Source organism: Aotus nancymaae, unplaced genomic scaffold (genome assembly GCF_030222135.1).
Source record: "Aotus nancymaae isolate 86718 unplaced genomic scaffold, 86718_ANA_hifiasm-v0.15.2.pri h1tg000033l, whole genome shotgun sequence".
NCBI classification, from domain to species: domain Eukaryota; kingdom Metazoa; phylum Chordata; class Mammalia; order Primates; family Aotidae; genus Aotus; species Aotus nancymaae.
In genome coordinates, this window is record NW_026988447.1 from 52279174 (window position 1) to 52301983 (window position 22810).

General features: G+C 34.8%; 1 protein-coding gene across 50 annotated transcripts in view; it reads right to left on the reverse strand.

The window, feature by feature from the left end:
- ANK2 (ankyrin 2) overlaps window positions 1-22810 on the reverse strand; it is a 678679-nt gene that overhangs the window by 156375 nt on the left and 499494 nt on the right. For all 50 annotated transcript variants that reach the window (XM_064383969.1, XM_064383979.1, XM_064383978.1 and 47 more), the window contains one exon: window positions 21918-22016. In XM_064383969.1, the coding sequence (XP_064240039.1) occupies window positions 21918-22016 (99 nt within the window). The remainder of the gene's footprint in view (window positions 1-21917; window positions 22017-22810) is intronic.

Genomic DNA, 22810 nt, shown 5'->3' on the forward strand with positions numbered 1-22810 from the left:
AAGAGGGCATATGGAAACTTACAAATAATGCATTGTTAGCGGGGAGAAGTGGCTGAGGTAGGCAGGAATCAGTCCCTGCCTGCTTGCTGAGGAGTCTGAATTTTATTCTGAAAGCCTTGGGAGGAATTGGTTTTTGTACAGGGGTTTGACACAGACACATTGGCTCTTTAAAGATATTACTTGGCCAGGAATGGGGAGGATACATTGGAAAACGGAAGCTAGACTATAGTCCAGAAGAGTGGAAAGCAAGTTTTTGTTAAAATCCCAAGAAGTGAGAATTACAAGTATTAATACGATTTTAGTATTTTTAAGTGTAATTTACTATTCATTTATTTATTTTCCACTTCATGATTAGAAAGATCAGCAGTGCAGTCTGTATTATTTATCAGTCATTGATAATAGTTCTCAGATTTATTAAACAGCTATAAGCATGCTTTTTTTTCAAATATAGAAATCATGCTGTATTTTAGGGAATTCAAACACTTTTTACATAAATATATACCTATTTACTTTAGTAATGTAACTATAAACCAGTAATCAGCTTTTAGCCTTTGGTGAAAATTCCTTGTGGGAACTGGATTATCTTGACAAACTGAATGTGCATGAGCTAAATTTATATTTTTACATATCAGATGTAGATTTATGAAGCTTTTGGAAAATCTTTAAAACAAGTTCACTTATTGTTATTTGTATGTCATTCCAAAGAAATTATACAGACAAAACTACTGTCAATGTACAAAGTAATGAATGGTTTAACATCAATGTTTTGGACAAGAATTTCAACTCTAAGAATTGTCATTATTACTAATTTTAAAGAATCTTAACTTTTCAGCCTTAATTTTGCCAGCACACATAACTTTATTCTTACTTTACTCAAGTGAAGATTCATTACTTGGTTGACTTAAAAAGGGTGATTGTACAAAATTACTTTTACCTTAATATTAAGGGTCAGCATTACTATTCATTTTGAACAGTCTTTATAGCACCAGATTTGTTCTAAAAATTATTCCTAGGCACTGGGCTAGGTGTTCTGAAAGTGACACACATGAATACAATATTGTTCCTGTTCTCAAGAGTAAAAAATATGACAATTCACAGAATACATCTATATATAGTCATTTAAGGCTCCAGACATACTATAATTTCCAAAAGAGAAACATGAATAAAATGCTATCAGAGCACTAAAGACTGAGCAACTAATTCCATGAAGAAGGTATATTCTGGCCCATGCACACAGATCAGAGAGAAAATTAGGAGGTCTAAATGAAATCAAGATGGCAGATATAGAGAAAGTAGAATATTCTTTATTGTTCTTTTCTCTTCTTGCTCCATTGTCTCTCAAAAGATGTGGTGTTTGTAGGGGAAGTATGAGTGTCTTTGCTGCAGATACATATTTCACTTAGGGGATTTTGTCCTTTAAACTTGAGTCTAGTGAATGGTGAAATAACAGTAAGAGAAATTACTAGCATGGGTAAAAGCCAATACAAGAATGCATCTTGAAAATAAATCTTACAGGTCTTAAAATTTAAAAAAAACTTCAAAGATCTCTTAGCCAAAACATAATATAGATAACTACAACTCATTATATTACCACTCAGCTAAAGATAGACCTTAGGTAATTTCATGGATGATGGATGCCTGGTTGGAAAACACTACTCTAGTTGCCATTCCAGATACTGTGCATCTTCTTCTTCCTTGGAATTAGCATTATCAGAGATAAGTTGGAAAACATCCCCAAATTGTCACCAAGCTTTAAGGTCATGATGATTCTAATTATTTCCCTAAATATATTATGAATGTACAGCTGCAAAGGATGTAAAAAACCAATGGGTACTAATTGTAGTCACAAAAATAAAGACTACTTTGTGTACTCTGGGGGAGCATTTAAGGAAAAAGGAAAAAGATATGCTTGTATACTTGTTTAGTATTAATAGTTAAGAAGGCATCCTATTAATTAAAGTATCATATACATTTTCTCAGATAACCTGAAGTTGATAATTCTTAGCCAGGGTTAGGACATTATCAGTTATTTTAACTACCTTCCTCTCTGCAAGGATGATTAAAAGATTAGTTTATAGTTAAACTATCCAATGACATTAAAATGACTAATGCTCTAAATCTTTCTAGGAAGGTTAAGTTTTATCAAGTGTTTACTATGTCATCCTGTTTTCTCTCCACAACTATGCCGTTAGTCCCCTTTTACGAATGAGACTGTAGCTCATAGTTATTCACCCAAGGACACACCAAGTGCTGAGACCAAGATCTGAACACTAAAGGGATCCAAACTCAGTACTCCTTTCACTCCCCCGGCTGCCCTTTTCAACCAGAATCAAATTGCCTCAGATTCAGGAGGCTGAGGCAGGATAATCGCTCAAACCAGGGAAGCAGAAGTTACGGTGAGCCGAGACTGCACTACTGCATTCCAGCCTGAGCGAGAAAGCAAAACCCTGTTTCAAAAAAAAAAAAATTGTTTCAGAGAACACTTGTACTTTTATCTAGTAATTGGATGATTAACCTTCTTCTGCTTTCATCTAAGCCATTCACTAGGGATGAGCTGGGAAGCTCTGCCTTGTGACATTGTGGAATTCCTATGACCTGCTTGATGAAGAATGTTCAAGTATTTTGTTAGGCGTAGGAATTCTTCCAGTTTTTATTTCCAGTGGGTAAGAAATTTGGGTGGTGTTAGTAAAAAGAGAGAAGTAAGAAGAGAGAATCACTTTATATTTGTTATTTAATGCTAGCAGTCCAGTGAAACAAATATTGTATCTTTATATGACTCAAGGAAATTTGTGTTCACAGAGATTAAGAAGCATGCCTGAAGTTTCACACTACTTAAAACATGGAGTTGGGATTCGAAACCATGTTTAAGTGATTCCAAAACTCATGTTCTTTCAACTATACTATTCTGCCATGTGTTTTAACAGCAAATTCCACAGATGTTATTATATCATGTCTGGTTATTGCCAGCAAACAGAAAGACCATTGAAAATACTATATTCCCTCTGGGTCTACCATGATCCCTGCTTTCAACTTCTCAAGGATAAATTACCAAGAAAGCATTTAAACTATTTTACATATTTCCAGTTACTCATTCCAGTGCATCCTATGCATCAACCTGAAGTAATCTTCCTAAAATCTATTGTCAACAAACTACTTACCTACACTGTCGTGACTGGAGATCAGTTTTTTTATTGTTGTTGTTGTTTTTTTCTTTGAGATGGAGTCTCACTCTGTCCTCCACACAGGACTGCAGTGGCATGATCTTGGCTCACTGCAACTTCTGCCTCCTAAGTTCAAGCAATTCTTCTGCCTCAGCCTCCCAAGTAGCTGTGAGTTCAGGCCTGCACTACCACACCTGCTAATTTTTGTATTTTTAGTAGAGACGTGGTTTCACCATGTTAGCTAGGATGGTCTCAAACTCCTGACCTCAAGTGATCCGCCTGCCTCGGCCTCCCAATGTGCTGGGATTACAGATGTGAGCCATCGCACCCAGCCCTGGAGATTAGTTTTCATAGGCAATAACTGAAGATCAAGACCTTTTATATCCTTGCCCCATTTTACTCAGTAAGTTATAATAAAAACAAACCTTAAATACATATTGTGATGTTGCTCCAGACCAACTTGTCTCGGCACCATTTCTACACTCACCATGCTCAATTCTACCTCCTCACACTGTTGTTACTAATCTTCCCATCTGCAAAGTCCTCCCTTTCATTTTCCTGTCTGCAGACCTTATCTACGAGTCAATGCCTGGCTCCAGTCCCCTGTGAGTTTTTCGCCAACAAAATCTAGCCTATTCCAAGTCTTCCTCTCTAGTACATAGTCTGTTCCATACGATTTAGTACCAAATCACATACTATCTTCTGTTGTTTGCCTTTATTTCTTGTGTGTTTATCCTGACTTTGTGTGTAGCCTATATACTTCTTGAAAGCAGCCTCTTCTTTTACACTTGATTGGAATCCTCCATAGAAATCAGCATTGTGCTGAGAACATAGAAAATGCCCAATAAATAGCTGTTGATTGACTAACAGTTTACTTTTAGCTTTATTTTCCTCAGTTCTTTACAATGATTGGTGACTTAGATTTGTGCTTTTCTCCTTTATTCGACATTTAAATTTAACAGCTGAATTACCATCACCTCATTCTACAGAAAAGTTGATATGGCTAGTGATGTTTTATTTACTCTCACATAACTCCAAAAAATTTTTTTCTCTCTGTTTCACTTTGCAAAAATGAGTAAATGCCTTGCCAAACTATTTAAGCTCTTTAAGCTGTGACTGAATAACTCTCTTGTTTATGTCTTTGGATTTTTAAACAAAAAAATGAGAAAGCAAATGAATATTTTAAAAATCATAGAGAAAGCAGAATGTGCAGATTGTAACAAACTTGCACGCTCTGCACATGTATCTCAGAACTTAAAGTATAATAAAATAAAAATAAAAATCATAGAGAAAGCAAACAAATTTAAAAAGAAAACAAATAAAAATGTTTTAAAAAAGAAAACATATGACTTTTTAAAGATGAAATAGCCAAGCTATAGAAGTGGGTATTTGTAGGTCCCTGCCCAGAATCCTCCTTCTTTCTTGGAAGGATCCTGGTTTTTCATTAGAGTACCTATGCACCCCCACATAATTCCAGTAAAGTTCACATAATTACAATAAAGCTGAACTTCTCTCCTTATCTTCTAGGTCCAGACAGGTTATCAAATGACTTAAGCCAATCAGCAGATTACATTCTCTTGGTAATACTGGTTTAAGTTTGGGAAAGAAAATTAAACTGATCCAATCAACCAAACTCAAATTTTCTTTTGGAAAGCTAGGACAGACACGTTTCCTTCTTTTGACTCTGAACAAGAAAATGTGTGGTTCTGATCCTAGGACCACAAGGAAAGCCAGACAAAGATAAACTGGCACTGCAGAAATTATAGTGGAGAGGAGAAAAGATTCTGAGTCCTTGGTTATGAATGAGCCGCCAGAGGGGCAGGAGGCAATCTTAGAGCTCATCTGAAATTTGAAAATTTTATCTATGAAAGCCAAGAAAATCCCCTTTTTGTTGTTTATCTAAAGAGGAAGTGTTTTTCTTATTTGTGATTGAAGGCATCCTAGTTGGCATATCCTAGTTTGGTATATACCAAAATATAGTTTGTACCACTGCCATTAGTTTATAAGGAAGCATTTTCCAGGAAATCTGAAGGGTACCACAAATCATATCACAGAAATAATAGTGAAAAAGAAAAACAAATTTACTATTATTATGGCTAAAATATATTATTTAGTGCCCCTGAGACTCATCTGAGGGGAAAATTTAAAATAGGTTATCAAGAATGAGGTTAAACTACAACAAAACAGGTGGATCATTTTCAGTAAGAAAGTCAATTTGTTCTTGTAAGTGATGAGATTTTAAAATCCTTTTTTTCTGTGTGAGGGGAAAACACAAAATGAGATTATAGCAGTACGGTGTTTTCATTGTTATATTGTATATATAAGGCTAACTTTTACTTAAATTCTCAATAGAAATGTTAAGTTTATGTTAGATTAAGTGCTTCTCACTATATCACACACAATTTTAAAACAATATATATAAATGCCTTTATTTTTTATATGTAATAAATGATTTAAATAATAAAAATTAAATTTTACAGTTGTACCCAATTTGTTATAAAAGTAATAAAAATGTCTAAATGTCAGAAATGAAACTTCAGTGTGAAGTTAATAAATATTTGAATATTGAAATTGGATAGAAATTAATTCCCTGGTACATTTCCTTAAAGAAACTTCTCTAGACTTTCAAATTGTCTAACAACATAGATTATAGATTCAGATCTTCAGTATGTAGTATAATTCGCTCGGCATGTAGCCAGTGCATTAAAATAGGTATATTGCGCAATTTAATACATGACCTAGTAACTTAGAAGCAAGAGAAAAGAATCAAAAGTAAAAAGGCTGGCTACTTTATATAGGCCTATGACATTGAGAAAATTAAGTCAATAACAATCACTGTAGGGTACTTTTATTTTCCCCCAACAGAGCAAAATCCATAAACCTGAAATTATTTTGCACTAAGCTACAGTATTAACTTAACTGGTTATTGTTCTATCATTTTGAGGTTGATTAAATAAGGGTAAAAAATGACTTTCTAGATTAAACTACTCAGAATGAGCTATAACTCTTTACTTCTCTCACACATTATACCTCCCAAAATTTTTTAAATGAATGACTACCAAATAGCTTTATTTCTACTTAACTGTCTTTGAGAAAATAAAATGCTGCCCCAAGGTTTTTAAAAACACATCTAACATCAAACACTATGTTTTAAAAACATGATATTATATCATGTCTGGTTATTGCCAGCAAATAGAAAGCCCATTGAAAATACTAAAGATGAAACTTCTGTACAATCTTTTCTCCACTCCCCACTCCAGAAAATAATAATCTCTCAGTCTTAATGGACAATTAACCATTTCGAGCAATATTGTTCTCAACTCCAATGAATTTATTTCTTCAATAACTTAAATAGATAATACAAATACATCTAATAATTGGAAGAGTGGCTAACATTATACTGCACTTATTACATGCCAGGGACAGTTCTAAGCACTATAAGCATACTAACCTTTCTAATCTCTATATCAACCCTATGTAGTAAATACTATTATCGCTTCTTTGCAAATGGAGAATGGAGTCACTGAAAGGTTAAGTAATAAGCCCAAGGTCACACGAATAGTGATAGAGTAGAGGTTCTTAACCACTGGAATACAGACCCTTGCATGAAGTCACATCTCTGCAAGTAGTATTCCTGGATTAATGAAAAATATTTTATTGCCTTTCCTCTCCTATCCAGAACTAGAGTGGGATTTGCCCTGCTCCTGCAGTTACCTCACTTAGTGATGTCTTTATGTTGCTCTCCGCTGACAAGATATATCTTTGTTATTTTCTATTTCAATGTGAAGGTTTTATTATATTATGTATGTTTCTACTATTCATGTCTTCAAGTTAACATTTTATTGAGACATAACATACTTAAGGGGTATGATTTAAAAGATTGTACCTAGTTATGTTCAGACAACATACAGGGGAGTCTTCTGTACAATCAAATAGTTAATGAATGTCTTTTGATGACATTGTTGGTTCACATGTGTTTTGATTCCTGCAGATCCACAAAGGGCCACTTTTTTTAAGTGAAATGATATGTATTTTCACAGTAATATGATTTCATGGCCTTTCAAAATTATTAAACAAAAATTTCCCAATGATTTGAAAAGAACAAAAAATATAGTTGAAGTTGGTCATGCAAGCACACTCTGACGCTTCAACCTGTGCCTCACGAGTCTAATTTTACATAGGATATTTAAAGTCCTAACCTACCATGCTCATATGTAAAGCTTACTGCTTATTACTCTTAGTAATAATTTTTTTTTAAGATTAACTTACATTAAGCTTTAGGCTGAAGAAAATCTTAGTCAAATACCATGACAGAACAACTCTGTGATGCATGGTACTGAATTTTATAAGCAGCGGGGTCTTAATAAACTAGTGAATGTAAAAAATATTTTAATAATTGGTTTGTAGATTTTTCCAGATTGTCTATTTACATAATCATTACTTCTGTATACCACCACATTTTTGTGTTTTCATTTTCCATTTATATTCATAGTTCTTTTTCTCTTTTCATTGCATTGGCTAGGGATTGATTGCAATGTCAAAGAGTATCAAACAAAAATCCTTTTCTTGTTACTGGCTTTAATGAGAATACTGATGTTTGCAGTTGTTTTTGGAATATTTCTTCTGCAAGGAACCTGATATTCCTAGTTGGATGATTTTCAATAATTATTACAGTTTAATCTATTGATCTATTTAATCTGGAATTAATGAAAACATTTAAAAACTAGCCAACTAGGAATATCAGGCTGATTCTAGAGGGCATATTTGCAGATTAAAATTTATATTAAATCAATGTAAATTATTTACATGTATAATGAATCATTTGAATATTAAAATATTGAATCAAAGATTTATATTATAGTGAACACTACACTGACCCATAAAAGTATGACCAATTAGCCCTCTCAAGACTTATATTTGAGACAGCTGCCCACATAGTAATTGCCCACATAGACTTATTTTGCCCACACAGTATTTGCCCAAATAGCAGGTGTTGCATGGAACTTTACATTTATAGAAATCTAGCCCATGTAATCAAGAACATTGGATATCTTTTAAACAGCAGTTTGAAGTTGGTTCTTCACATTTTTAAACTTGTGACGTTAGCCTCACTGATACCTTGTTCTAGCTAGGATATATTATATTATAGACACTTCAAAAATCATTTTACTACTGTGCCACAAGCAACTGTAAATACAATACATTTTAGGTTTGTGATGTTCCATTTAGAATTTTCCAGATTGAGAAATACCTTCTGAAAGTGATTTTCAAAAATAATATTTGGTTAAAAGACATTTTATTAGTTGGACTTCTGTTTTCACCAACCAGACTATCTAAGATGAGAATCCTCATTCTTTTTTCCATTAGCCTGAAGCTTCAAGTGTCAGTAGGAAATCAATGTCTATACCATAAGTGTTTTAACTATTAAATTACTTAAAACTCTATAGGCATCTGTGTTTCGGCAAATGTAATTTCATATACTCAAATTGACAGCATTCTAAGGAGGTTGTGAAACAAGCCAGTCACACAAACTTTGTTATATTCTTCACTGTGCCAAGAAAAGGCAGCAGTGGGCATACAGAATGGCTGGTCTTGCATGGCTGCACTAGTGCTGAATTTGGCAACAATGACGCTAACAGTCATTGAGTTCTTAAAACTGCCATGCATTATTCTAAATGCCGAACATGGATTAATCTCATAACAACCACTTGCTGAAGGCACTGTTATTATGATCCCCTTATCACAGATGAGAACTCTGAGACACAGTTACATGAGTAGAAAGCAGAAGAGCTGAGATGTGACCTCTGAGATTTGACCACTTAGCTTCAGAATTTGCATTCCTATCCATTTCACTATGCTGCCTACCTCAGGCAATGTCAGAAGGGATCATTGGCCATTTTAAAGTCTTAAAAACTTCTCCTTCAGCTTTAAGAGTAGAAATAAGGAGTAGAAATAACCAGAGGATTCCAATGATTACACTTGGATAGGTATTAATAGCTATAGTTAACTGTATTGTACATGCATACAAATTTATATTTACCATGTTTAGTCAATTATTGGGCTTTGCATATTTTCTCAATTAAGAAAGGAAATAAATACTAAAGAATAGTATCTGAAAACAGTTATCAGTAATTGCACCAAATTTGATTTGAAAAACTTAAGATACAATATAGATTCTAATTTTCATCTTTCAAGAATGATTATGTAATTAATCAATGTTTGGGGTGTAAGTCAAATCACTTTTGGTCCACGGGTATTACCTAAACTCTCAGTTTCCGCCTTATAAAATGAAGAAAGCAACGTCTGACATCTACGCAAACCATGTATTAAGCAGGAATAAAATACTGCCAATAAATTCACTCATGCTTTTCAGGATTTTAGAAATATATAACTGGAAAACTCCATTAAGGAACAATAAAGATGCAATTGTTTATAAAGCATGATAATACAATATAAAGAGAATTTAACGGTAAAAAATTAACAAAAAAATACTTCTGAGAAAGGCCATTGTAGCTGAAAGTTGGGAAGAGAGAATTAGGTTTGTTCTCCATATACTTTCACATTGTTTTGATTGCTTAAAATCAGAATATATTCATGTTACTTGTGAAGTTAAGACAGTCTGATAAATGAGATGATAGATTGGATAGATAGATAGGTAGATAGATAGATGATAGATAGGCCGACAGACAAATAGTTAAAATATATGGAGTATTTAACCAGATATCAGAAGACACAAATTTGGTCAAGACACTTGACCCTGTGGATTTCAAATTCCTGTAGTAAGTGTTATGGACACAATGTCTCTTCCAGTTATACATTGAAGTGATTTAGTTAAGAGTACCATATGTGAAGGATGTAAGAGGCTTACACCACCCAAGTAAAGCAAAAAATTTGCATTTATCCGTGGAAAACTTATATTCAAAATAGCTAAAACACTGTCTACATTTTATTGCTTCCACAATTTTTGGTCAAAATACAAAGCACAATCTAATCTAGAAGGTAGAGATCTTTCTAAAAAAAGCTTGAGGAAATAGGAAAAACACCAAAATGCCCATCTTAGATGATGTTGTCTGTGGAGCTTTACTCCAAAATGCAAGCTGTTTAATTATTAATCAATGGCACATTACAAGAAAGAAGAAAAGAGCTGCCACCTCTCAAGCCTTTGCAGCTGGTCCAATTGTCAAATGTTAGTGAGTTATGAACAAGAACAATGCACAAATTATCATTAGCTGGATTCATTGTACTCATGTTGATGCAAGAATCCTTTCCTAGTCAAACAGATTATAATTGCCTATGAAAAGAAGTTCCAAATCTCTGATTTATCCTGATACAGTTGAATGTACAGAATTTGGTTTATTCTTTGTCTCTCTTCTCCATCAGTTAAGTTTCCAGGTTTCTATCAACAGTCCTTATAGATTTCATTGAGCAATACTTATCTCCACTGCTCTCCTCTGCTTCTTTCTAATATTCTTTATTTGAATGCAAATTTAGATTTCCTTGTTCTCTTGTTCCTAAGAATCAATAAATCTAATACATAGGGAGGGAAAGTAATTTAGGACCTAAAGAATCAACAAAAACTGATCCCATGCTTCCCACAAAGGTTTTATAATAGCCTTCCCATGCTCATGAAGCTAACAATGAAAATATAAATATAACAACGGCAACTAACATAGAGCGCCCCCTATGTGCTAAGGAGTGTGTTAAGTGTTTTACATAATTTCTTTCAACCCTCACAAAAACTCAATTTTGTGAACTATAATTATTCTTTACCTGTTTTACAGATAAGTAAATTGAAGCATAGAAATGGTAAATAACTCGCCAAAGGTCACAAGGCTAGTGAGTGATGGAAGCAGGATTTAAATCTTATTTTATCTGACTCTGGATTCTTGCTTCTAACTGTCTAGTCCAGGTTTAAATCAAGTGCTGATATCACTGGACTGGATTAGCTCTCATTTTAATTCTTTCAAGCCTGCTACTTTTACTCATTTTATACTAAGGACCCAAAGTCCTCTGATCAATTATTATAACTTTTTTCAGGTTTTGTGACATATGCCTCAAATTTTCTTCATCTTATTTTCTTCAATGTGAAAACATAAACTCTCTTCTATCTGGTAAAGGAAATCAAAATATTTTATCCCCAAAATATGAGACAGAGCAAGCAGGGACCCCCTCTTAGAGACCTGCAGGCCCCCCACACATAGAAATAAAGGACAATTTTGAGTTTCTTCGAGGGAAATTCCAGGCACGCAGCTAGCCCTGAGAAGTAAATAAGGAACTCGATGAGCAAGAAGGTAATAGTAGCTTAAAACAGCAGCCAAGGAAGCCAGAATCACGAGATGAAGGGTTCCCCTACAGGTACAAAAGCTAACATCTTAACATATGTCTCCGAGTTCTTTCTCAGAAACCCAGACCCCCTACCAAATAGATCCACTGGCACAGAAGCCCCCAGTAAAGGGGAACTGGGCACTGAACTCTGGCCAACATTCTTTGTTTCACATTTCCTCCTGAGGGGCCTAAAAAAAGTCACAACCATGAACCCAGGCTAACATTCTTTTCTGCTGACCCTACATTTTTAAACAAACCTTCTCTTCCTTACCCAACTGCAAATCAGAAAATCTTTGAATCTATGTAAGACCTGTAAGTCCCCTGCCTCAAGATATCCTAACCTTTTAGGCCAAAACCAATGTGGAACCTTCATGTTTTGATTTACAATCTTGCCTGTAATTTCTGCTTTCTGAAATTTACCCCTGCCTTTAAAAATCCTTACCTGCAAGCCATCAGGGAGGTCGTATGAGCTGCCTGATCCTCCTTGTAGGCACCTTGCCAGTAAATACCTTCCTTTCTCCCACTGCAAACTTCAGTGTGGATATCTGGTATATACTACACAGGGCGAGTGGGCCCCAGTTTGGATAGAAAACAAATATCCTTCTTTGACATATTTTGAGATGGCTGTTCAGAGGGCCTGCAAAAAGCAGTATCCCTGCAAAGCTGTCTTGTGGGGAAGATTTGCATCTATAGTGAATCTGCATTGATGTAACCAGGCTTTCTCTGCAGGCCCTCCCTTGTCCAGATCTAGAAAAAATGAACTGAGAGTCTTACACCTTCAAAGGTCTAAAAGAAACATTCACCATCTATTTTCTCCAAGGGCTCCTACTTGTGAGGTTTCATCTGTATAGCAAGATCTCCTTTGCTAGCCAGACCTCATTCTCCTTGCCTCCCATAACTTGTATTGCCATGCTCCCTCCAAGCCCCTGTTCTTCCTGTATCCTCAAAATGGTATTAGGAGTCAATCATCTGGCTGTTTTTTTGAGTTGTTATAGTTTCGTATGGCTCCAGTGTACATTAATACGTTTGATTTCCTTTTCTCCTATTAATCTGCCTTTCTGTTAGTTGATTTTTAGCCAACCTTCAGAGGATGAAGGGGAAGTATGCCCTTTGCCCCTTCACTGGCTTCACTGCTCTGGCAGTCTCATTTAAGTCCATTGCTTTAATAACCACTTACATCAAATGATGTAATAACCACTTACATTTCCTTTAGGAATGTATAACAAGCAGTTCAAATGCTATTCATGATCTCTTACTTTCCTCACCAAAACCAAAAACAAAACCAGAAACAAAGTGGTTCATGCCTATAGTCCCAGCACTTTGGGAGGTGGAGGTGGAAAGATTGCTTGAACCCAGGAGTTCAAGACCAGTCTGGGCAAGATATCAAGACCCTGTCTCTACAAAAAATTTAAAAATCAGTTCAGCGTGCTGGTGCATGCCTGTAGTCCTAGCTTCTCAGACAGCTGAGGTGGGAGGGTTGCTTGAGCCTGGGGGTTTAAGGCTGCAGTGAGCTATTATCATGCCACTGCACTCCAGCTTGGGTGACAGAGTGAGATTCCATCTCAAAAAAATAAAATAAATAAAATAAACAGACAAATCTTTGTCTTTATCCACTGTTATATTAGTGTTACATATTAGTGTTACGTTACTATCTATACTGTTAGGCAAGGGAGAGATCTCTTGACACTACCCCTTTCCTCTCCTCCCATAGGCCATTATCATCAAGTGCTCTGAAATTGGTCCTTAATCAGTCTTATAACAGTCCCCTTTCCTCCATCACCCAGACCACCACTACTCCATTCCAAGTTAACATCACCTCTTATATGGAGTAGATCATGGCAATAGTCTCCAAATTATTTTCTTTGCATTGTCCCTGACTCCCTTGAACTTGTTCTCTAAGCTACACCAGGGTGATGTTTTCAGAATCAAAAACAGAATTCTGAGCTTGTTCCATCCCCAAGCCAGCCTCATATTGGGCTTAGGATACATGTCTTTGAATGAAAACCTTAATAAGGCTCATAAGTCTTGCAGGATCTTTCTTCTTCGGACTACATTTCACACACTGTGTTTCCCCGGATGCTTCAGTTTCCAGATGGCCCATTTCTTTTAGGTTCTTGGATGTATGATTTTATTTTCCCATAGCACTTGTCATCCCCTGATCCCTGATGTGTGCATTAACACTTTCTTTTATGAAAGCAGTTCAGTTATCACTTTCTAGGTCTTCTTCTCTGTGCCCCCTGCCCACCTCATCATTGTACCCCTACAAATGTTTGAGGGCACACATTGGATGCTCAAATACCTGCTGAGTGAGTGAGTCCATGAATTATTACTTCCAATCAGTTTCTATTTGGAGGTTCTAATTAGTGTCATGTTTTTATCTTTTTTTTTTTTTCTTGTAATCCTTGCCTCAAAGGATTGTCATTTTGGTTTCTGATGGTTTCACCGAGCATCTTAGTTGTTCTGGAATATACACATTAATGCTGTAACATTTGAGGTACGAGGCAGAATGCTACAGTACTATTTTAACCATTTACTGCCAGAGTAGCTTATCCTTCATTTTTACTCAGAGGGTGAGAAAAAGAAGTAATTCTTATATAAAATTTGAAGTCTAATTCTATTAACAGAACTTGAAGACCATCTACTTTTCCCCCTATAAGCTTTAACTGACTACAAATTTAGTTCCTTTAAAATGCAATCACATTGGACTTGGATAGGCCTGTGTAGTGATAAATAAATGAGACATCTACCAAAGATTTTAGATGTGATGATGTCTTCCATGATTCATTCAGATTTCAGAACAAAATGACAACCAGGATTTAGCCTTTCTACACCATCTGTCCCCAGGTAAATAAGAATAAAGGCAAAATATAATTGTATTAATTTTATTTCAAAAGTTGAAAAATTACTTTATTATAAATGAAAATATTATTGTCTTTTAGAATGTATGAGTGTGTGTGTGTATGTGTGAGTGTGTGTGTGTGTGTGCACTTTGTAGACTAGTAATTTTAATGTTGGACTTCTGCTGGAATAGAGGATAGTGATGTCTTTTGGGGCAATTTCTTTTGAGATAGAGTCTCATTCTGTTGCCCAGGCTGGAGTGCAGTCGAACAATCCTGGCTCACTGCAACCTCTGCCTCCCAGGTTCAAGTGATTCTCATGCCTCAGCCTCCTGAGTAGCTAAGGTTACAGGCACCCACCAGCAAGCCCAGCTAATATTTGTATTTTTAGTAGAGACACAGTTTCACCATGTTGGTCAGGCTGGTTTTGAACTCCTGACCTCAAGTGATCTGCCCACCTCGGTCTCCCAAAGTGCTAGGATTACAGGTGTGAGCCACCACGCCCAACCTGGGCAAAATTTTAAAGACATCAATTCTCGTCTTTTTTCCCAAGGAGATTGAGGAATAGAGAACTGGAAAAAGCATATTTCCTTTAACTTGGAGTGCCAAGGAACACAGATGCCCCTGCAAACTTGTAATCACCTAGTGGCCTGATTTTCAGAGTCAAAAACACAAGTGTCTTGACTTCTTTCTTATTCCTTGTCAAATGCAAGTACCTGCCTTCATTTGAACTTCAAAGGATTTGTATTACAAATAGTAATACTCCCCATGGAAAAAAAATTAAGACCCTTTTTAAGAACGATACACCATGGAATACTATGCAGCTATAAAAAGGAATGAGATCATGTCCTTTGCAGGGACATGGATGGAGCTGGAAGCTAATATCCTCAGCAAACTAACACATGAATAGAAAACTAAACACCACATGTTCCCACTTATAAGTGGGAGCTGAACAATGAGGACACATGGATACAGTGGGGCCTGTCAGGGGGTAGGGGGAGAGAGAGCATCAGGATAAAGAGCTAATGCACATTGGGCTTAATACCTAGGTGACGGGTTAATAGGTGCAGCAAACCACCATGGCACACATTTACCTATGTAACAAACCTGCATGTCCTGCACAGGTATCCTGGAACTTAAAATAAAACAAAATTAAATTTTTTAAAAAGAGAAAAAACTATATGCATATATTTTCGTGGAAAACCCCTGAAAATAAAACCTGTTTAAAAAAACTTGTGACTGTGGATTCCATTTTATACACTCTGTGTGTGTGTGTGTGTGTGTGTGTGTGTGTGTGTGTTTCTCTGTGCATATGACACAAAACAGAATGTTCCATTATGAGGCTTTCCATTCAGAGCCAAAGATGGCTCTATGACTATATGGAACCAATTCAAGCTAATGGGCAGGCTGGCCAACTGTGTGGGTTTCCTTCCTCTTCACAGTTCAATTCCATTATCTGTGACAATGGGTTAGGGCCAATGAAGAAAAAACTATTGGAAGCCACACTTGACAAGTCATTTATCATTGCATACAGTGGGCGCATGCACCCCCATAAACCTGGGGGTGTAACCAATGGTGATATAATCTTACAACTGGCATTAATAGTTGTGGTCTGTAAAAATCCAAAAGCTAATAAAACAATCACCTAATCATGCTTGAGTTATAAGTATGAAAGCCTTCTTTTGAAATAAAATTTTCAGGACTGAAAGAACAAAAAGTATTAATAACAAAACAGGCAAGAAAACCCAATAAAAGTAGAAATCAATTTTCAATAAGATATGATATCAAAAATGCCAAGTGAGAACATCTTATTTGAATTCACTTGACCTCAGAATAAGGTGAAAAGAAAAAAAAAATCTATTTCTAGAGTCCTTATGAGAGGACAGAAACAAGAAATTCTAAGAACAAGTAGAAGAACGTAGAGATAGATAAGAAAAACTAATTGAAAAGGACATCACCAAACAATATCAGAAATTATATTTAAGTCTTAGACATGTTAAAAATTTTGTTTGATTAAAGAACAGCCTAAGAGGTGGATAGTTGAATGAAGCCCACATTATGATTACAACCTCTCAGTACATCTGAATCTCTTTACTCACTAGTTGCCGAGCTTTGCAGAAGACTCTTAGTTAAAACAGCAGCTGAATACCTAGACAAGCAGGGTTTTGGACTTCTCTAGTGCAAGTAGTTGGTGTAAAACAATTTAGTGGGAAAGACTGAAGTACGCCTACGATTATTTGGAAGGAAGGTGTCCATACCAATGATCACAGGTATGTGTCTCCATCACTAATTGTTATAAGACCTTGGTTTCCCTACCTGTGCCTCAAATTTTTCCATGTCCAAAATGAGAATACTCATTGTTGAGTCACATAATTATAAATGTAGAATGAGATTAAATAAACAAAAATACAATTTAAAATCAAGGGTCTGAATGCAAGATATTATTCCTGGGCTGTAGTTTGGTGACACCTGGAATTTCCTCCAACGCAGATTGACCTCCCCAGACACAAACTTCTTGAGGAGCCTCATGAGAACTTCTAGCCCTTCCCTTCTTCTAAAAGAAAATCATGTTTTCCTAAAAGATGGGGAAATTTACCATACCTATTTTCCAAAATTTTGCTTAGCTTCTCATGTTTGATGATGGTGTCTATTCTAGGATCCAGTGTAGCTTTTTTATCATGTAAAAATATACATTATATAAACCCATTTGCTTTGTAATAATAAAAAATGGATATTTTTAAGACAATTTGCTTTATTAGAGTGCTCCTTTTGATTTTAATGATTTTATATTTAGAGAATATATTAAGTAGCTAAAGAAAAAATTAACTTATATGAGAACAAAAAATCAATTTTTTTTGTAAAGAAAATAATAAGGGGGAAATTCTAAAGCCAGATTTCCTTGGTGGTAACAGCAGAATCAATTTTTTGAACATTTTGCAGGAACTTAAAGTTCATAAAAAATATTAAATGAGAAATTCCATCTTAAACCTTTTACATGGATTCTACTTTAAGAAAATCAGCTTATTTGGACCTGAACAGGATTTGAGTGAGAAGAAAAAGGAATTTTAAAAATTATCCTTTGGGGTCTGTAGAGAAGGCAAAACTGTTATGGGAACTATGAGAAGCAATGTTGCCTGGGGATGAAGTCTGTGGGCAATTAAATGAGCCATGTGAGTCTCAATTTGTCCTCAATAATGACAAACTAAAGGAAGATCAGAAGAGATAATGTACACAACACACTTGAGACAATGCCTGGCAGCCAATGTTGTTACTTGTATTAATATTAATGTCTACTGTTAGAAATGGTTGAAATACACAATAAAGCTAAGACTTATACAGAAAGAGTATACATGCATATATTCATCCTCCAATCATATATGTGCAAGGTATTATGCAAAACTCTGAAACTACAAAGAAGTGTGAGGAAAAAATTACCTGCTCCCAAGAAGTTTACCATCTTGGAGAAATTATAGATGGATTTTTGTTTTGTTTTGTTTGGTTTTTGCAATCAGAGACAGGCAAATATCAATAGGTAAAAAGTCAACAAAGAGTGCTACAAGTATTTAAAGAAACTCGTTAAATTCTGAGAATATTTTAAAAATTTTTTCTAAGTAGAGTTTCTTTGAAAACAATAAAGAATTGGAACAATTTTTTAAAAGTTGTGTCTCTAGTTAACAGACTTACAGTTATAAAAGTGACCAAATAAATGTCCCATACAGCTTAGATGGACTTCACTCCAACATCACTTATGTAGGATTATTTAGGGGATGAGATGCCTAGTAAAGATTTTCTGAAAGTGACTGTGTTTTCAGAAAGCAAAAAATCATCTTCAAAGCAAATAACATTCCTCAACTCTCTAATTTGACTTCTAGCTCCATTATTCCGGCCCCATGGATGAGACCTCTAAGCCACTGAATCCAGGATACCAAAGAACCAAGCCAGAGAGCTAAGACAGCTACATGGTCAGGGGCAATAGTTAAAATCATGCCACGAACTGGCTCAGCAGAGACCACACTGATACCACTGTTGAACAAAGAAATAAAAATAAACATTTGTTCATTGTTACTAAATCAATTACACAATACCATTTAAAGTACTGAAGTTGATCCTACTGGTGTTCTGGAACTCTTAATGAACTAAGGACACTCTCTTATCAAAATTGGCACTGTGTCATGTAGAGGTGAGGCTCACATGGATCTGATAGTTTATATGTAAAATGCAGAAAAATCCATAAGTGTGTATTTCTCCATAACCTACAATTCCAAAAATTTTACCGAATATATTCCTTGAAAGTTTTTTCAAAAAATTTGTTATCTTCTTAATTCAAAAATAATTTTAGCAATCTGTTTCCAAATAACTCGGAAGTTTGCCAAAGGCATAGTACTATGCAGCTGTCAATGTTCCTATAATTTCAGACTATTCTGCATCTCAGTGCTTTAAATTATGTTCTTACAAAGACGTGGAAGAAGGTATCACTTGAATACAAAATTCAGACATTATATTGTACATTCAGGATCCCTATGTCATTTTTCTGGTTCCCAAAAGGAAGAAACTGTTTAACTGCCATGAGCATATCTCCCATCCATCCACTTGACACCCAATATTGTCACATAAAGAAACCTGTATCTTCCATAAGACAGTACCAAGAGGAATAATATCTGTGGGGGAAGTCACATTAGCTCTCAATGGTCCTGAAACCATCAATTTTTGGATTGGCTCACATACAGGGCACAATAATCAACCCTCTTATATAAATTCATGTATTTTAATTTTAATCATTATATTATAAAATATTCTAAGTGATAATAATTTTTGTCCACTATTAATAATGGGTACATACATTCAGTAGAGGAAATAATGTCATAGTCCTTATCAAATGACTTAGAAAAACTTTTAGTAAAATATTCTAAAATTTGATCATTAATTTTTCTTACTCTAAAACTTTCTCATAATATGAACATGAGTTTGAAGCTATTTGTCAGAATTCCCTGGAATATAAATCTTAAATTGAGCTAATAGTATAAATTACAGCTAGGATTATTTTAATGTCTTAATAATGATACAAACCTTTTAAGATCTGTTATAATTTGGCACGATTATGCCTTATAAAGAAAAGCCTCATTGACTCTGAAAGCAAATTATAATTCAACAGTTTTAGATTGCTCTCCTTGAAAAGCCTCCAAAGCGTATATATTTCTAATAACTACTGTGTAATAACTGGTATCATAGCTTTAACAAGCATTTACCTTGCAGCATTTGCCACTAGTCAACTTCTGTAACATCACTATGTTCAACTAGTCATTTTGAGAAAAGTAAAATATGCTATTTTCATAGATTTTAACAGCACCAATGTATAGGTGAATTTCCTGTCAAAGTCAGGAGACTCTCCAATGAACAATTGAATTTAACCAGGCTTTCATTTTCATGCTTTATTTTTGATTCAGTCATGTAGTTGAATCGATACTTTGTGAATCTTACTGCAATATCTTACACCCAGTTTTCCCTCACATTTGCTAAAGCAGTAGTTCACAAATGTGGTCCCTGGACTAGTAGCATTAGCATCGTCTGAGAACTTGTAAAAATGAAAATTCTCAGGTTCCACTCCAGAACCGAATCAGAAACCCTGGGGTGGGGCTTAGAAACGTGAGTTTTAACAAGCCATGCAGGTGGTTATAACGCAGAACCTCTGTCTAAAGCAAAAAGATGTTCTCTTGATATAAGGAAAGGTTTTCCAGTATTGGGATAGCTCAAAAAACTAAAAATAGAACTGCCACTATACCCAGCAATCCCACTACTGGGTATCTATCCAAAGGAAAAGAAATTGGTATATCAAAAAGACAACTGCACTCTTATGTTTATTGCAGCATTATTCACAATAGCAAAGCCAAGGAATCAACCTAAGCATTCATCAGTGGTTGACTGGATAAAGAAAATGTGGTATATATACACCATGGAATACTAGGCAGCTATAAAAGAGAATGAAATTACATCCTTTGCAGCAACGTGGATGGAGCTGGGGGCCATTATTCTATGTGAAATAACTCTGAAACGGAAAATCAAATATAGGATGTTCTCATTTAGAAGTGAGAGCTAAACAATGAACTCACATGGACATAAAGATGGAAATAATAGACACTAGGGACTCTAAAAATGGGGAGGCGGGAGAGGACTGAAGGCTGAAAAATTACCTATTGGGTACAACGTTCACTATTTGGGTGATGGGTTCACTAGAAGCCCAAAGCTCACCATTACATAATATATCCATGTAGCAAACATGCACATGTACCCCTCGAATCCAAATAAAATGAGGTTTAAAAAAGAGAAGAAAAGTTTTTAATCACTTACGGTGGAGCAGTAGCTTCTGCAGGGACCTTTATCTCCAAGCTTAAAATGCTATTATACTTTATAGAATATACAGATGTCCTTTACACATGGTACCAAATTATAAAAATTTCATCTAATAAGGGTTTTAGACTAAGGCATATTCTCAATACATGTTAAAACATTGATGTGTATCCAACTAAACATCTGAGCTGTAAGGGAAAAAATATGACTAATTAAAATAGCATGATATTACAAAGATAAAAATATATCTTATCCATCATAATTTCAACAGATTTTTCCCAAAATTAAAATCAAAGAAAATGGGCTGATTTAACCATTGCCTTTTTTTTTTTTTTTCTAGATCTAGAACTTGTGCCATCTGTAGAACTAGAGCCATGCCTAGGTAATGAATGAATGAACTACATAGTTAATACGTATTCCTATGCAATGGCCTATAAAGGCAAGTTGGTGAGGTTATCCTAAAAGATAGATGGAACAGAACTGGCTTATTTTGTTAATATCTCCATGGTGTAGTGGGAAACCCTAAAAACAGAGAGAATGAATTTTATTATAAAGATATATTTCTCAATCCCTACATGCATACACTATATGATAGATATCAAGAGTAAAGTTTTGGACAAAACAACATTTTCTCCCCTTTTCCACCAGAAAAAAAAGAGGGGATCAAACTTATAGTAAAATTTTAATTAAATAATTATTATTTAATTTTTTCTTAATTTCATTTTAAAACCACACATTTCCTATTTATTATTAGTATTTATTCCTAATAAATAAATTCCTATAAATTCCTATTTATTATTATTATTAAGCTAACATTAGTGGTGTAAAGTGACCAAAGTAGTGTGATTCCCACCTTATAGTAGATTTCCCACTAAAATGCAAATCTTTCAAGAGTATTTTAAATTTATGGAAAGAGAATACTTTTATAGAGTAACATGAAACGTGCATGAATAATTCATATTTCACAGATGTCACTGTCATTCTGAAAAAAATAACTTTATATTCTTTTGAAAAATAGAGACAATGATAGACTAACATTTGTCAAGTGTTAAGTTACATGAAAAAGGTGATTATATGTTGAAAAAATAAATTTCATCATAGAAGTTAATAAAATAATTTGGCTAAAATAAATAACAAAGCATTTATAATAAATTTATCAGCGGAACAGCTAGCTGAACCCATTAAATCAACTTCACAACACTGTTAAAATTTAAATATATGTACATCAGGGAAAATCTGAATGTAATACCTGAGACTGTGCATTAATATTGGCTCCTTCCTTAACAAGAACTTTGACAACTTCTGCTTGTCCAGCCAAAGATGCAATGTGAAGAGCGGTATTTCCCTTCTGTTTTGGAGAAACAAAATAAAAAATGTTCAACGTTTCTGGATTTTGTAGAAATCAAAATGTGCAGGTATTTTCAACTTTGCTAATCATTTTAACTGATTAAAATTTGTTATTTTATCAAGATAGTAGCCCACTTATGAAGGGATTATTTTTACCATAAGAAAACACACACACACACAATTGGCCACCTCATATAGTGTCTTCCTTTTCTATTTTCACAATATTGGTATAGTGTTAACACAGAATGACTGAGTTTTAATGAATCAAAAATTTGCAGGGTGTGTTTGTGTGCATCTGTGTGTCTCAATATCTCATGAGATTCATGCAATTTCATCAACAACTAAAGAACCCCACTGCAAAGAAATATTAACTTAAAAAAAAGTTTCCTGAAGCATTGAGTTTCTTTCACCTCGCAAAGAAACCTAGGAGTTTTCGGTGGTAGAGAAACGAACTGCTTATAGTTGTGTTTGCGCCTACTAGGGCACTTGGGAATACGTTGCGAATAAAAATAAATAAATTTCACATAAATCAAAACATTACCAATAATTTTCTACCATTTGCTACATCAAAATTTATCATCTACAACACCAGCACCAGTGAAAAATAATTTAAACCTTTTGTGAAAATAAAATTAAGGCCAAGAGATTAAAACTACCTGTTATGTAATTAAAATAAATAACAAAAAGAAAAAAACAAAAACAAAAACAAAGAAAAACAGAAACCAGTAGAATCCAAGCCATAGCGTTTGGACTCTAGTTCTCTTTCTGTCTCCAGCTCACTGTGGGAGCATTAGC